The 17,781-nt window shown below is 32.4% G+C and overlaps 2 protein-coding genes and 1 long non-coding RNA gene across 7 annotated transcripts in view; 1 reads left to right on the forward strand and 2 right to left on the reverse strand.

Annotated features, from left to right (window-relative positions):
* LOC143075162 (uncharacterized) overlaps positions 1-17,781 on the reverse strand; it is a 227,498-nt gene that overhangs the window by 168,907 nt on the left and 40,810 nt on the right. The window lies entirely within an intron of this gene.
* LOC143075158 (large ribosomal subunit protein uL16m-like) lies at positions 3,012-12,657 on the reverse strand. Its single transcript, XM_076250485.1, has 4 exons — positions 12,571-12,657; positions 6,609-6,668; positions 4,759-4,928; positions 3,012-3,485 (listed from the first exon to the last, which is right to left on the reverse strand). The coding sequence occupies exons 1-4, from the start codon at positions 12,623-12,625 to the stop codon at positions 3,027-3,029; spliced, it is 744 nt and encodes a 247-aa protein (XP_076106600.1). The 5' UTR covers positions 12,626-12,657; the 3' UTR covers positions 3,012-3,026.
* LOC143075159 (GATOR complex protein Iml1-like) overlaps positions 12,747-17,781 on the forward strand; it is a 73,517-nt gene continuing 68,482 nt past the window's right edge. For all 5 annotated transcript variants that reach the window (XM_076250486.1, XM_076250488.1, XM_076250487.1 and 2 more), the window contains exons 1-4: positions 12,747-12,825; positions 15,896-15,989; positions 16,620-16,669; positions 17,552-17,637. In XM_076250486.1, the coding sequence (XP_076106601.1) occupies positions 12,768-12,825; positions 15,896-15,989; positions 16,620-16,669; positions 17,552-17,637 (288 nt within the window). In that variant the 5' untranslated portion in view covers positions 12,747-12,767. The remainder of the gene's footprint in view (positions 12,826-15,895; positions 15,990-16,619; positions 16,670-17,551; positions 17,638-17,781) is intronic.

The following is a 17,781-nucleotide window of genomic DNA, read 5'->3' on the forward strand; positions in this document are numbered from 1 at the left end:
ATTTAAGCTACTAAAGATGACTTTTGTTCCGAACGCACGTATTGATCTATATGTCTTACGATAATTTAGTTCTACGATTGGATATCGTAATTTATTAGGTTTTAGATGCATATAAGCCTAGATATACATAAATGGACAAAATAATGTTGTAAGTGATTCACGTGCAAAATTAAAGGTTAATTCTGATTTCAATGTTTAAAGTAAAGTAACAAAAATACTGAACTTCATGGAAAATTTCAATCAGAAAGTCTTTTATCAAATGGCAAAATCAAAACCCCAATCGCATTAAATGAATGTAATTTTAACTGTTTAAAAAATTACATCTGTAAAATAAGGTATTTGCAGAAAATTAAAAAATAGACATTTATACAACAAAGTTATTAGACATGAGAACTGAAGTATTAAAAGCTTGTTTTTAACATTATATAATGTATATAATCTGTTTGGGGTTCTACAAAAAAGTTTAGACATCTTGTGTCGATATTGTCTAGTCTGGTGTGTGGCAAAGAGATGGTGGTTATCTAGTTGGATAAAATGGATTATTTGTATCTAGAAAAATGTTACTGACAATTTTAATGCAATACATACGTTCTACTAAACGATGTTTAGGATATAGGGTATTATTGGTTGAACATGATAATGAATTCATAAAAAATACAGGACAGAGGATAACAACGAAGTCAAACGTCACTATGAAAACCAGAAACCGAATTCAGATAGTAGAAATATCAAGTAAGGAAAATGGCCATTGTTATATTATAGTTCGTTTCTGTATGTGTTACATTTAAGTGTTGTGTTTCGGTTGTGTCGTTCTTCTCCTCTTATATTTGAAGTGTTTCCTTCAGTTTTAGTTTGTAACCCGGATTTTTTTTTCTCTCAATCGATTTATGAATTTAGAACAGCGGTATACTACTGTAGCCGTTATTTAACATTGATTGACTTGTGTTTGCTTATATCAAATGGCATTCATTGCATGCATATTCAGGATGAGAACAATTTGAACATAACATCAATATAAAGACTGCTGGTTCAACCAAGTTTTAATGGCGGGAAATTGTGATTACCACTGATAATGAACAATTTTTTGTTCGGGAAAATAATGTTTCCTTATATGAACTTGGGGTCATAAAGCTCTTCTACTTTTTGGTTCTTATACACTATTGGCTTTCACATATTCGACTTTGAGCGTTGCTGATGGAGGTAAATTCAGATGATGAAATTTACGTTGTTATTTTTATTTTTGGCTTGCCTTGCCAAAAAATAAATCTATTAAATCTCTGATGATTATTTCAATTGTTCTTTAATGTTCAGGGTGAAGGTTTCTCTCCATAAACGGATCAATGAACCTATTCCGACTACAAATGGTTGCTTATTTACGTACGCCCTCTCTGACAGCATATCTCCGACTGCCGGGTGAGAGAAGACATGCAGTTGATAACAGTTCTATATTCCAGACTACACTTTGGACTATTAACTGAAGAAAAGTAATCTGATGATAAAATGCCGTAAGAAACTGCATCACATCTTAAAACACGATAAGACCATGATAAGTGTTAACCTTAAAAAGCATGTCAAGTATAATCGCCTGGAAATATATCACGAAAATATGTTACCAAATAATTGAGTCAACGAAGATCAACGAAAGGGGGACTGACACGAGTGTTTCAAAAGAAGGGGATAAAAGTGGATGAACAGACTGATAGACACTCAGAGGTTAACCACTAGATTGGAATGAGACTGAACTCATTCTTTGTTATGAGGCAAATAAATTAATATTTATATACCTTGTCCATTGGATTTCTTTTGATTAAGAAATACCAGCTAAAACATAAAATCACAAAAAAAAACTCTGATGAAAAATCAAAACGGAAAGTCCCTAATCAAATGACAAAATCAAAAACTAACACATAAAAAAAATGATGCCTTCGTACAGACATTTTCTCATGTAGAAACGGTGAATTGAAGCTGGTTTTAAAGCTAGCTAAACCTCTCACTTGTATGACAGTCACATCAAATTCCAAGTCAGAATATTTATAAAGTGTCTAGAAAATCAGCTTTACAAGATTCTTTACTTCCTCCTCCATAGTGGTTGGAACCTGTACGTTTCACTTCTCAATTCTACAACACCGCCTAACATTGCGCAGATGCCTTATCTTCTCCTCCAATATAAATTTACACATGTATTGAGCAAGAGTAAACACGCTGCAATTCCTTGTCTACTTTACTGAGTTTGTAATGAAAGTCTTTATGATAAGATTTTTAAAAAATACGTATTTCAAAATATGTAATTGATATATGAAATAAAAGAAGTAAGCAGTATCAATCAACTTACCTTTCCTCTATAAAACTGATGTTCTCTGTATACAATTCAAAATTTGGTAATTATGTTGAATACGTCTATTCAATCGAATTGCGACAAAGGATACAACAGATACAGCAAGTCTACCTCATATTTTATGTGCAACTAGATATTGACAACGAGGGAAACGTTACAACAAAAGAGATGATTTCAGCTTTCCAATTGTGAACTTTCCATTTCTATGTAGTAACATTGCAGCAGTCCCTGCATACTGAGCATTTATCTCCCAAAGCTTGTATTTTTTATCTTGTTTCCTTGGTAGAGGATTTCTGAAACCAAGAGTTCCAAGTGGTGAAGTTGAGATCATTCCATCGTTTATTTTACAGACGCCATCACGAGTTGGTTGACCATTACTGAATATCAGTTTCACAGATGACAAAGGATAAGTTACAATAGTCGCTACTACAATCAGGTATATAGATTGGACCCTTGGTTTTCATGTTTGAACTGTTTCACAGTCACTTTTGGGGCCCTTTATAGATTGCTGTTCAGTGTGAGCCAAGGCTCCAACAGTATTGAAGACCGTACTTTTACCTGTAACTTTTATTTTTACAAATTGTGACGTGGATCGAGAGTTGTCTCATTGGCACTCATACCACATCTTCTGATAGTTATTTACTGTATTTGCAATACAAAAAGTAAATTCAACATGCCAAGTAAAACTATTTTATTTCTCTTTATCTAGATAATACAAATCATAAGGACTATAGTAGATTTTAACTCCATTATAATTATTTTTCAAACAATATTCGTAAGTAAATGGATTTATATTCTTCTCCTTTAGGATGGCTTCTTGTCTGACATCATCTTCTAGTATCTGTGGTGTAACAATGCGTGCCTTGAAAGGCATTTTCTGTGACACAACTTTTAATGTTTTTTCCAGATCAAGTAATTCAATTCTGCCTCCAATTTCAAATATGATATGACCTGCTTTAAGTGGATACACATAATGATCAATGTCAGATTTGCCCTGGCCCATCTGTTTGCCTGCGCCCTTTTTAGAAACAGCTTGCCACGGTTGATTTACTCTCCATACACCATATGTTTTACCTTCCTGAATGTGCTTATTAATAGCAAAACGGATTAAATTATAATGTTCAAATCTTAAACGACCTCCTTGCAATGCCTGAAATTAAAGCAAAAAGTATACTGTCATTATTCATGAGTTCACATATATATGTAAAAAGGCCCAGGAAATATGAGTATGAAAGCAATATGCGTTATTTAGAGTATTATTTGTGTTCCATTCCATGTAAAAAAGGGAAATAGTGATGTAATCATCTAATCATTTGAACAATTAATGAAAGGCAATATTAAATTGATGCACCACTTATATTCATTAGTCAATAGTGATACATGTAGGTACCCATTGTGTACATTCATGTGCACTTGGGTGTCTTGATTTTAATTAACTTTTTGGCCTTTATCATCTACATACAGTTTTCCTTTCTGTATATGACACACCTTCTAGTGGACGTGAAATTATGCCAAGTTTCATCACCTCGAGGTTGAGAATTTAGAGAGCAGAACAGTTTTTCTCACAGGAAGGATTGTGCCTGATATTCATATGATGAAGACATAATCTTTCAATCAGTTTAATTGAAGTCTGGAGCTGGCATGTCAGTTAACTGCTAGTAGTCTGATGTTATTTATGTATTATTATCATTTTGTTTATTTTCTTTGGTTACATCTTCTGACATCAGACTCAGACTTCTCTTGAACTGAATTTTAATGTGCGTATTGTTATGCGTTAACTTTTCATTGGCTAGAGGTATAGGGGGAGGGTTGAGATCTCATAAACATGTTTAACCCCGCCACAATTTTGCGCCTGTCCCAAGTCAGGAGCCTCTGGCCTTTGTTAGTCTTTTATTATTTTTAATTTTAGTTTTTGTGTACAATTTGGAGTTTAGTATGGCATTCATTATCACTGAACTAGTATATATATTTGATTAGGGGCCAGCTGAAGGACGCCTTCGAGTGCGGGAATTTCCCGCTGCATTGAAGACCTGTTGGTGACCTTCTGCTGTTGTCTGCTCTATGGTTGAGTTGTTGTCTCTTTGACACATTCCCCATTTCCATTCTCAATTTTATTTACATATTCACAGGGTAAATACTGTTCCTATGTATTTATTTCATGTATCATGGAATATTACCTGGTATTACCTTGTAGTAATAGTCAATTATCCCGTTTTATAACTGAACACCAAACAGTTTTCTGTTGGTAAGTTAAACTCAGTTTTTACCATGAAATGCAGAGTAGCATTTTCTTTTTCTTGGTAATTTCTTTTAAAATGTTCTATCTGTAATGGTTTTTATATTTCATAATTCACATTAATATGACTTTGGGAGGTGTATTTTTTTGTTTAATTTATTACATATATCTGTAACTTTTTAAATACCTGTATTCCAAATTGTCCGTAGATAAGTTTGTTATTGACCATCTCTGGCCCTCTCATATGGTCCAACATTTTAGACATGGTAGGAGGTTTAGCAGAAGGAATTGGGTTCTGTGGTACTTTGTCAAACTGTGACAGTTTACTCCTTAGTCTATTTACAGGTAGTTCTAAATCTGTAATATAACAAGATTCATATCATAATGTGTAATATTAATTTTCACACAGACTACATTAAAGTCTAACAAAAGGCTGTTAGAGCAACAGCAAACCAGATTTTTTTATTGATTATTTGTGTTCTGGTATTTTTCAAGGACCACAACTCCTGATCATAAAAAGTAAAAGTGACAATCGTCAATACTGAACTTGACCTTCATTTTGTCAACAGTAAAAATGTATTAAAATTTAAAAAGCTTTGGTTGAATGGTTTATGAGTAAATGCATGGACACTGTTTGGCAGCCTGCCATATGGATACCCCTGTGCCCTCTCGCAGAACATCCACAAGTCAATAACTGATTTTTCCTTCTAAAATCAGGATAAAATGTATTGTTACCAGCAAGTTATAATTAAGTGAGCGTGCTTAATCATCTAGATTAAATTCTTATTTCTGAATTTAAATGCAGTTATATAACTTTTTAGATTTGCAGACAGTGATTGAAATTGTTCATTAAGGTGGCTCTTAAATGTAACTGAAGGTAGATACAACATATTAGGATAACAGGCAGTGATTGAACAGGGTGAAATCTGACAATGCTTTAGATGGTAGAATAAATCTTAATCATGAATAAAATGATGTTTGGGGTACATGTCAAAAAGACATCAACCTTATATAAAAAAAATAATAAATAGACATCTAAAAAGGAATCAAACAGTCTTTAAAAGTAGATCATATCTATAAAGCAATATGTCAAGATACAAATCATCTTAGTCACTCTATACAAGTTGTGAATAACTGTCAGAAACAAAACTCAACTCAAATTCATGAGTTAACATTTTTTTTTTAAAAGTCACAAATGTCATAAAAAAGTCTTAATTTGTGACAGCAACAGGAACATTAATGTGGTAGTATATTTATTGTTTTAGATCTTGATCCTTTCAAACTAAGCAATAGTACCATCAATATTATAAATAGTAACTTCTTCTCTGATTACATTCTTCTGTATCATAACTTATACTGTGTGTATATATTTGATTCAATACTTTTTCTTAATGCTTTTTATAAAACATACTAATTCTTTGTTTGCAGTGAATTTAAAATGTTTCCTTGACATTGTAACTGTACCATGTTTACTCTTATCATGTTTATGATTTTTTAAGATACATGTACTAATAAATTATAAAACAAGAATGTGTCCAAAGTACACAGACGACCCACTTGCACTATCCTTTTTCATGTTCCATAGACCGTGAAATTGGGTAAATATCTAATTTGGTATTAAAATAAGAAATATTATGCTATAGGTAACATGTGTACTAAGTTTCAAGTTGATTGAACTTCAATTTCATCAAAAACTACACATTGACCAAAAACTTTAACCTGAAACTCCCACTTTAATTTTCTATGTTCAGTGGACCATGAAATTGGGGTCAAAAGTCTAATTTGGCATTAAAATTAGAAAGATCTTATCATAAGCAACAAGTGTACTAAGTTTCAAGTTGATTGGACTTCAGCTTCATCAAAAACTACCTTCACCAAAAACTTTAACCTGGAGCAGGACAAACAAACGAACGGAGCCACAGACCAGAAAACATAATGCCCCTCTACTATCGTAGGTGGGGCATAAACACATTTTTAAATGAGCCAAACACTGAAATCTCAAATACAGCAGAAGGTTTAATTATCAATCAAGATTACCTTCTTCCTTTTCTGGCATTTTCAGCTTCATGTATGTGGCAACCTGAGTCACTTCTGACCCTGAAAAATAATCAAATTATCTAATTAGCTACATGTCAGAATATAACACAAAATCCCCTTTTTTTTTATTACTCCAGCAAGTCAAATCATCTTTTTATTGTACAGGAAAGCCGAAGTGAGTTTTCCAACTAACAATGACTAAAGATACTTTAAAAGTATCATCAAACAGTCAAGGGACTTACTTAAACAAGTGATTTTCGAAATCACTGATTCTAGTAACATTATTTCCATAAAGGTTGGAAGTTAGAGTTGTCTTTCTTTAATAATCACCTATTTAAGTAGTACAAAATAATCACTAGAAGAAGTGATTTAGTATTAGTGTAGCTTTAAATATAGAATACTAATGATCCAGGGACTAATTATGTTTCTGAACTTATCAGAACCAACATCTGTGTTGTCTAGGATGACCAGGTCATTTCAGGTGATGACCTTGTACTGAATCTAGGATAATGACATAAAAATCACTTGTTTAAGTATCAGACCTCAATTTCCTTCCCAAAAATCACTTCTTTAAGTATCATTCTTTTAATAACCCCCACAAATTTCAACACCGCCGAACAGTAGAATTTTATTACATAATCTGAAAGATGAAACCTTGAACTTCACAGGAAAAATACTCCCACTGCTGTGAAAAATCTTTGAAGAAAGTATCAGTTCATTATGTAAAGCCATTATTATAGCATTTTTTCAACTAAAATAGAATTTTCAGGTAAATGATAGCATCAAAGGCATAAACTTTGCTACTTAAAAGAAGCAAAAAGTTCATATTTTTTAATATTACTAATTAAAAGATGTTATTTAAACCTATGTGTTTAAAATTTTGAAAAAACTACAAAATCCCAATTTGTGACAAAACCTCGAATAAATTTGCTACTCAAATAAGTGATTTAAAAATCACTTATTTCAGTAAGTCCCCTGACTGTCAAATATCAGACCAATATCTTCGAATTGAAGCAAAGAAAAAATTGTGGAAAAACTTATTTGCCTGAATAACAGATGGACAGACAGACAGGTAGACAGATAGAGCACAAACATGTAGTTTAAAGGTAATTTATATAATCAGAAACCGATCTAAAATAGAGAATTGAAATGGGAAATATGTCAATGAGACAACTACAACTGAACCACCAATGGGTCTTCAACGCACAAGAAAATCCTACACCCAGAGGCAGGCTTCAGCTGGCCCCTTAATAACAATGTGTACTAGTTCAGTGAAAATGTACATCAATACTTAACTCCAAAACATCATGCTATCCAAATTGTACCGATCAGAGTTTTGTGGTAAAAAGTATTCTGCATAAGTTGCATAACATTTGGTTGAGGCAAACTTAAGTTTAAGAACTGAAAAAATATCAAGGATGGAAAAAAATATTCATCATATTTTCATTTTATTTATAAAGGGCATAACTCTAGAATGGTTATATTAAAGTGACACTACTTAAATTCACACTTGATCTGTATTGTAATAAGCATTGTTTGTAAGTTTCATAACATTTATTTAGGCAAACTAATATTAGAGAACGGCAACTAAAAAATCAGCAATATTTCCACTTATAAAGGGGCACTAGCTACGAGATACATTAAAAATCTAACACATTATTTCTTTTGCTCAATCATTAATGAAATGCAAATAGAGAAATAATAATTCACTTTTAGCAGCCAATATGGTTCAATTTTGTGAAAATAAGCTAAAAAACATTGATTATGATTCAATCACTTGCAAGTGAATAATTCTACCTCATTCATGTCATTGAATCTGTATTCATGTGAACTTCAATTTAACTCCTTAGCTTGAGATGGATAACATGTGAATTATATGTGTAAAGTTATTTAAAGGAAATTAATGTCAACATTGAAAGTGAAACAAAGGTAAATCATTTGATTGACTTATTTGATCCAAACACAATCATTCTTATACAGGTAAAAAAAGGATAAACATGAATTTTTAATCTATAACATGAAGTAAATAGACCTAGAAAAATCCAACAGCACGAGTTAGCTCCATCTATCTATATTTATATTTATGTTTACATCGCATGTATGGTCATCAGATGACTTTAGAGGTCAACTCTATAGTTAATTGGATGGTGTATGGACTAAACTACACACAAAACGAAGCTATGTTTTTTCATGCCAGTGTCTTTTTTATTGTTTATTTTAGACTTTTAATGCATGTAGTTTTGATAAATGTTTTTATACATTGTTATAAATCAAATATGAGAATTTTGTTCATTTCGGTGAAAATGAATTTGACAGCTTGTGTCCCTTTAAGTGCACATGATGTCACCAAAATCCAAACTGATCTGTGTTATGTGGTAATAAGCATTATGTATAAGTTTCATCACATTTAGTTGAGGCAAACGTTAGTTAGAGAACCGGAAACCAACAATTTTTTTTCAGCTTATCGAGAATGAAAGTAGAATGAAAAAGATATCAGCTGATCATTCTTTATACTAAAAAAAAAATATATTGTAAAGGTTACTATACAAATCTTGAATACAGAATGCACCCTAAAATAAAGTGGAAGGAAAAGCTGAACATATGTTAGGTTCCGAATTGTCTAACCGTTGGCAAAAATTATGCCGAAATGACTTTTATCAAGGAATTGTATATTTAAAAGGAATGGAAACGCGGCTCGAGATCAATCGGGATACCAACAGCGCACCCGCAGAGTTATAAACCATGTCTGGCTCAGGCGGAAGTATGATGAATAATATAAAAAATCATGACGGAGTTCCATTTCCTGTCATATAAATCGGTCTTTTAATTCACGGGGTCATCTTGCTTGAGACGATATAAATGAGAGAGAAACCCGAAATCAAGAATAAACTTTTATTCCTAGCAAAAAGTAAGGCCTTAGGTATCATTTTAATGCCTCATCAAACATACGTTTGTAATATTGTATTGAGTAAATTCTCATTAGAATAGACCTCGGTCTTGAAAATTGAGGGAGTTTTCCGGATTACTAAACAAAAAATACTGTGTTTTGATTTTTTTCTAAAAACTTGAAAACTGCGAAGTGCAAAACAAAACAGTTGATATCATTATGAAGCTGAAACCTTATTCATTCGCTTAGGCTCTTTTTGAAGTTTCTTGTAACTTTTAAGAATTTTCTACGATTTTTCGAAATTTCAGTTTTGAGTTTCAATATTCTGTCAAAATATGTCTATCAATCTGGGAGTGCACTACGATTTCTTTATTATATTGGAAAGTAGAAAGAAAAAAGTGAGAAAATGAGATATCATTTTAAAGAAGGAATATTTTTCTACAGTTTGATCTAAATTACGAATGCTAAATGTAATTGGTACAATATATATGATTTTATTTCGAAACATGTTGAAAATTTGAAGTTGTGCGTCAACAAATACATCGACACTTTGTATTTTGGTATAAGTTAAATAACTACTTGAAATAGATGTGACATTGACATATAATTTAAAAGCTTAGTCTTTTTTCTATCGCATAGTGTTGGTTTTATGAAAATGGTGATAAAAACAAATTAGCTATGATTTTTCAAAATCCCATGTTTATATTTCACATTGACGCCATTTTGTTTGAAATAACAGACAAGATAATAAAAGACACACGATTGGGATTTATTGTGCCTTAATATACCATGTACGATGTTATGCATTTCAAGTTTTTTTTGTCAAATGCTGCTTTAGATACTAAATCGTTGTTTAGAATGCAGTTTGCCATTATAAAGCGTTGCCGCAAATTACCATACGAAACAGCAAAACTGTTCCTTCCTTTTTCTTCCAGAGCAGTAGTCTACAGGCCGCAAAAGTATTCCTTTGGTGTTAAAATAAATAAAATGCGAATGTGGGAAAGTTTGAACTGTTTCTAATTAGAAAATTTATTGCATCTCTGCATAATTTAGCATTAATTAACAGGTGAGCTCGACATTATTAATTTTTAACATCTTAAAAGTATGTAAGACCAGAGACAAATTAGCTTATCATTGATACATGATATATTATACCTGCAAATTGGAACATCCTGCATGCCGTTGTTTATTATAACACCTGTAATCTGAGTTCTTTTATCTAGATAATATACTGCAGTTGTTAAAATTTTCCTTCCTTCATAATAATTTATTAACTTCTTTCTTTAACAGTCATTTAGTTACATTTTTAAAATGTTCTTTATTTTGCATGAAAACTTTTTAACACTCGTAAAATGTCCGATATCATCTGATGATGACATACCTTCATGAAATAATACGATAAAAAAAAATTGAATAATAAGTTTTTTATTACTAACTTTGCATGTGGTTGTATTGTTATATTTTTTTTCTTGGATTAATTTATTTTTCGTTTCATGATTTATCACTTAGCTACTTTACCACGTTCGTACTACACAATGTAAGTACCGTTACTCTACAATAAAATGTGTATTTCGAACTATCTTAAAAAAAAACAATAATATGATTTATTTTACGCCAAGCAAATTGAAACAGAATGCCCCTTAGAATGATGTTTTAGTCATTATTTTTTATTACAGAAACATGCCTAAGAAGAAAAAAATATTATTGTCAAGTTAGATAACTATAGTGTCAGATTAAATGACCACGTTCGATAACTTCTACCAGATAAGTAATGAGCCAGTTAGAGCGATGGGGTGTAATTAACACCCGGTCAAAGCAAGAGATTAATGATTTGGCAGAATATATTGAACACAGTACATTAAGATTGTTTGCAGATGACAGCATTATTTATAGGGAAATTAAAAAAACAGATGACACATTTAAATTACAGTCTGACTTAGAAGCGGCCGGCAGGTGGGAGCAGGACTGGCTCATGCATTTTCACCCTGATAAGTGCAACATTCTCAGTGTAACCCAAAAACGCAAACCTTTAGACTTTACCTATAAATTACACAATCACTCTTTAGAAAAAGTTGACTCTACAAAATATTTAGGCCTAACTCTTCAATCAAATTTAAAATGGGACAAACATATAGATAACATGACATCAAAAGCAAACCAGTCCCTTGGATTTATTCGTAGAAACCTAAAAATAGCATCACCGAAAGTTAAAGCTCATGCATATAAAGCTCTTGTCCGACCAAAATTAGAGTACTGCTCAACAATTTGGGACCCACATCAAAAACAACAAACTCTACAAATTGAAAAGGTTCAGAGAAGAGCAGCACGCTTCTCATGCAACCGCTTCCATAACACCAGCTCAGTTACTGAAATGATGACAGACCTAAATTGGTACCCACTCGAAATTAGGCGTTTACGATACAGACTTGTTTTCTTTTACAAAATTATTCATGAAATTGTTGCAGTTCCTACACATAATCTTTTGATCCCACTTGACAATAGAACCAGACATAGCAATCCACACTCATTTAGGCAAATACAAACATCTAAAGACAGTTATAAATATTCATTTTATCCTCGAACAGTTATAAATTGGAATCATCTGCCACAACAAATAGTATCATGCAGTACAGTAGAGGGATTCAAGAGTATGATCTCAGAATCTGCTCTCATCCCCATATTCTATCCCTAACTATTCTGTTATCAAATGTATATAGTTTTATCACAATTTATTTTTTCAAATGTACATACGTTATGTTGATTTTTTGATTTTTTGTTGCTAAATTAGTGTAAATTATAAATTTTATAGTCGACGCCCGGCGAATAATCTTCAATAATTGAAGGATCGCTAGAAACCTAAAGAAGAAGAAGAAGAGATGCATCATAATATTTTCTTTGAAGTCGGCCGCGTTTCCATTCCTTTTAAATATACAATTCCTTGCTTTTATACATAGGTGCCGATTTGATCCCTAATCATATCTTTCTAAGAGATTTTTGCTACCGTGAGAACAACTGAAATAATCACATATATCGAAAATGATAAAAAATTGCTACTTATTCAATAATTTCAATTACATTTTGTTAGCAAAAGTAAATGTTTTCTGCAAAGATTTTTTACAAGACAGTTCATTTTTTGTTCTTCGATGTAGGCTATTCTCTTTATTTTCCCTTTACGCAAATTCGTAAATGTAAGCGTTTTGCAGACCATGCATTTCGTATGTTTCTCTCGGACTTTATCCATCGCCGTACGAAAAAACCGCCACCAAAATGAAATGGAGAATGAAAAGATAAAAAAGCTTCATGTCCATAAAAGAAATCCACAAGATGCATGTAAATGACATTTCGTGATTTTTGTTTAAATTCATTTCAAAATCTTTTTACAAACCATGCATTCGTTACAACTGTACTGTGTACATGAGTAATTTAATTTGCAATGTAGCACTGTCTCTTCTGAAGTTCTGTCAAATTATGACAAATATTTTGAAATTATTCATGACATCTTGGAAGGCTGTTATTTTCTGCAAAAAAAAAGAGGGTGGCAAAGGGTTATTTTTGTGCAACGTTTTCGGTCTTTTTCTTTCTTTTTTCGAGTTTGGTTAGAAGTGCGTGATGTATGAGAGCAAGACTTTTATAGTTAAGATAGTAATTTAGTCATGCAGGGTTGTCTCTAAGATTTGAAGTAGCAGGTTAATTATAAAAAGTAGGAGGGGATGTAATGCGGACGGCGAAGCCGTTCGCGGCGACAAGCTTGCTCGTCGTGCTACGGCCGGGGGTATGGGGCCCGCTTAAGGGCCCCAGAAAATTTTGAAAAAATGGTGCAAAATCCTGCACTTTGGGGGTCTCCTGGACCCCCATTCACTCCTCGCAAAACATCATTTTTTACTGATGATTATGTAAATTGTTTATTAAAATTTGTAACATGGGTCAACTTTTCTGTAAATTTGATCACATTTATTTGATTATCCAGACTTTCAACTTACAGCTATATATTTGAAGATGTTTGAGAATAGCAATATCATGGTTAAATTTTATTTACTATAGTAATACATCGACCCAAGTGTGACATGATTAAACTATCCCCTTTTTGTGTGAAAATGAATGTCCAACTTTTTCTAATTTCAACAAGGTTTGGCAGAAATTAAAATCCCTTTATTCTGTAACCTTGATTTACTTGCATATATATTCTGCAAATTTTCATACCTCTGGATATAAAGTTGAAGGACAAACTGATCAGACAGGGTCAATTAACTGGGGGCACAAAACTATGGGGTGATTGATCCCCTTTAGCGTTTATCTATAGTCCTATTTATTAAGTCTTCATTTCTTTATTAAGTATTCATGAGGCCAGGCAGGCTTTGGACTTGTTGAGAGAGAGAGAAAGATAGGATACTTGGGCAAACAACATTTATAGAAGATGTTGTCATTTATCCTATCTTAAAAGATGTTGGCCTTCAGCTATATTTAGTATTTGTTTTGAATACCAATGTTCTGATTGAAGCACTGAAACACCCGACAGGTGACACTGTCACTGGTTGTAGACATCGATCTTCTTTTTGTGTGATACATTTGGTTGAAAACTTATGTAGCTTGTCCAACGTATGTTAAAATAATCGTTGACCATCCTCATTTCTGAATTTAAATACTTAAAACACCTGATAAACAAATAAATTACTTATTAAATCCAAAGAAAATCCGTCGCTGCATAGTGAAAAGGTCGGTCAAATTTTAGAACGGAAGTGACAAAATCATCCGAGCGCTTTAAAACTCGCAGCGTCGTAGGAAAGCTTTAACCTGTAAAAATGGCCTAAACACTCGGATTTACTTGGATTACTCGATGTATCTCTTGTTCACAATTAAAATCACGGAACAAAAACTTGTAACGGAGAAATATTGATCTCTGTATGTTTTTTTTTCAAACAGTCAGGTCATACTTGCCGCTAGAGTAGCCGGGTCCACAAGGGGAATTTGCCGGGGGAAATCCCCGGCCCCCGGGCCTTAAAGACAACCCTGTCATGGCTAATCTATCTACATCTACATAATACTAATAAATATACAAGTTGTATTGCTGTAGTGACGTAACATAATACTGAATATCCTGAAGGTTTTTATGGTGTTTTCCCAGAATAATCTAAGATATCCTACTGTAGTGTATAATCGGTCGTCTTGTTGGTTCATTCAGACTTTGTTATTGTACTTATTACACGGGAAAACTCCGCATTGACTCCACTACGCTAATACCAACTCTCAAAATTAGTGCAGAATACATTTGTTCTACTCTTTTAAATAAAAGAACATTTCTAAAGATATGTCGTCCTGAATATGCATGAAATATTTGCCACTGGACGTCAAGCAACCAACAATCAATCAATCTAGAGATATGTTTTCATAGTTATTCAAAAGTATTTTATAAAAATTGCCAAATTGCCAATTTTCTAATGGCTGTTTAAAACCTGACTTCCAAATTCCTAAAACATTTCAGAACTTCACAAATTCCACTTCTGACCTCTATAGCTTTGTGTACATTCCATTAAGCGTCATCAATGAAGGGGATAGGACCTTTATCAGTATTCCGGGAACAGGTGTTTTTAAGCTTGGAATTTCAGGATTGACCCTTATGGGATCCGGGAATTCTTTTTTTCCAATTTCGGGATGCAGGTATTTAGATCTTTTTAAATTCAGGAATATCGTGTTTTTAAGCCCAGGTTTTCAAGATCAGGACCCCTCCTACACCCCCCCTCCCCTCACTCAATCTTAGTGGCAGACAAAACAGGTCATGCAAATCATATTTCTAAGAATTTCAAAATGACAAGCACCTTACGTTTGAGGGATTTTCCCGCTACAAAAAACATCCACAATAAAAATAAAACTTTGGGAAAAAACAATGTTCATAGATATAGGAAAATGTGGTATGAGTGCCAATGAGACAACTTCCAAGTAACAATTTTATAAAAGTAAACCATGACAAGTCTCAATTTACAGGCTCTTGAACTGAATTTTAATGTGTGTATTGTTATGCGTTTACTTTTCTACATTGGCAAGATGTATAGGGGGTGGGTTGCGATCTCATAAACATGTTTAACCACGCACATTTTTGCACCTGTCCAAAGTCGGGAGCCTCTGGCCTTTGTTAGTCTTGTATTATTTTTAATTTTAGTTTCTTGTGTACAATTATGGAGTTTAGTATGGTGTTCATTATCAATGAAATAGTATATATATTTGTTTAGGGGCCAGCTGAAGGACGCCTCCGTGTGCAGGAATTTCTCGCTGCATTGAAGACCTGTTAGTGATCTTCAGCTGTCGTCTGTTCTATGATCTTCTATGGTTGGGTTGTTGTCTCTTTGACACGTTTCCCATTTCCATTCCCAATTTTATTTATAAACTTTTTTGTTTGCTATTTTAGTTTTAGGAAATGATATTTTGATCAATCCTAAAGACTTTCCTGACGTTGTTCTCCGAGATATTCTAGAGATTCATCATTCTGATAGTGATAATAGGTAAGTGTCATCAAGTAAGGGAGATAACCTAACAATTCTTTGTAATAACTAATATATATATATAGTTATCATGAACTCAGTCGTGGTATCAGTGATGATAATTGTTACGGTAAATGTATTGCTGTTTTATTATTTCGTTCCATTGTGTAAACCCCTGTATGTATATGTTCATTTGTAATTGGAATTTGATGATAGTGTAATGTCTGGACTAAGTGTACTTTTTTAAAATGTTTTTTACTTACTTACTCACTTTACATGTTTTAATTCATGTACATGTATAGACATTTAGCTTAATAGATGTAAAATTATTTCTGAAATAAGAAGTTATTGAATTTTGACAAATGAGATTTATAGGTTATGAAAGTAATACTGGAAAAAGGAGTTGATTTATCATGTTTATGAAATCATTAATTAATTTTAACTGAAAATATTTATAAGTATGATGAAAGAAACAAGAGGAAGATGTTGAGTAAGCATCAAAGAGAAACAACCCAACAACAATGGGTCTAAGGTCTTCATGGTTCTACATCATCAGAAGGGATCTGTTACATATTAGATTTTGTTTGCCTATATCTATTATTCAAGAATTAAAACATTGTAATTTAATGTATGCTCTTATTCTGATTTTAGTCGATTACTGCTACAGGTGACAACAGTGACTGGTGAATTTCAACAGAAAGGTACACTATTTTATTTAACACTTGTGTTTCTAGATTTTTGTGCCCAGTCACAAATATGACAGAAACAATAGATTTACCAATCTTGATACATCTAGATCTGTCTATGAAGATTTTGTTACTTCCTTAAATTCAATATTTCAGACTCCCAAGGGTAAAAACATCAATAACATTACCCATTAAATTGATTTTATGAAAGTGAAGACCGAATAATCTGTCTCTTGTGTGGGTACACTTTTCATTTCATATTTTATTTTCATCATTTGGCTATTTATTTTTGGACACAAAAAAAAAATAATTAGATAGCCAAATGATGAAAAGAAAATATGAAATGACAAATGTACCCACACAAGAGACAGATTATTCGGTCTAATAAAAGTGTGGATTGATTGCAAATGAGAAATCACTATACCAGAGACCAAATTTAAGGAAGATCTTATGTATGATTGCCAATGATATGACTCTTCACAAGAGATTAAATGACACAGCAAATGATGAAAAGTATGCATTCTTAATATCAAATTTTTAAGTTTGTTTGATTGCTTAGAAAACCAAATATTACATATAATTTCTACCAGATTCTAATTTAGAGTTGTTGTAACTCAATGGACATGACAGAATATATATAAATAAAATTGCAAAAAAATATCCGGTTTCTTTTATTTAAACACATAATACATTTTTTCGACTCAAATGATAAGTATAGAATAAAATATTAAAGTTCATATAGGGATTCGAAAAGAAGTTTTAAAATAGCGAGTAAAGAAAATTTCTTGGGTACACTTAATAGAATACCATACATGTACAATTAATAACATATCCTAAAATTTGGTTGTAAAAAGTTAATATAAAGCAGTTAATTACTTTTCTTTTATTTCTTCACAGATACCATTAGTATAGAACATTCCATAGCAAGTTCCTTCCATCTAAAACCATACAATAATGTTGTTGTCAAGAAGGTGGACCCAAAGGTATGTACCCATAGCAACTAGGCGTCAGCTGATACAATTTAATGAGGAAACAAATTATATTTGTATTTTAAAACCCCCGCTTTGATATACCCCTGCTTTGAAAAAGGGGGATATACTGTTTTACCTCTGTCTGTCCGTCCGTCC

This window comes from Mytilus galloprovincialis, chromosome 5 (assembly GCF_965363235.1).
Source record: "Mytilus galloprovincialis chromosome 5, xbMytGall1.hap1.1, whole genome shotgun sequence".
Lineage (NCBI taxonomy): Eukaryota > Metazoa > Mollusca > Bivalvia > Mytilida > Mytilidae > Mytilus > Mytilus galloprovincialis.

Coding starts and splice junctions, on each gene's coding strand:
- LOC143075158 (XM_076250485.1), bottom strand. CDS start 12,625: ATGAACTGTCTTGTAAAAAATCTTTGCAGAAAACATTTACTTTTGCTA. Junction 6,669..12,570: donor TTTACTTTTGCTAACAAAAT/GTAATTGAAATT, acceptor ATTATTTTTCAG/GGTCAGAAGTGACTCAGGTT. Junction 4,929..6,608: donor AATGCCAGAAAAGGAAGAAG/GTAATCTTGATT, acceptor GTTATATTACAG/ATTTAGAACTACCTGTAAAT.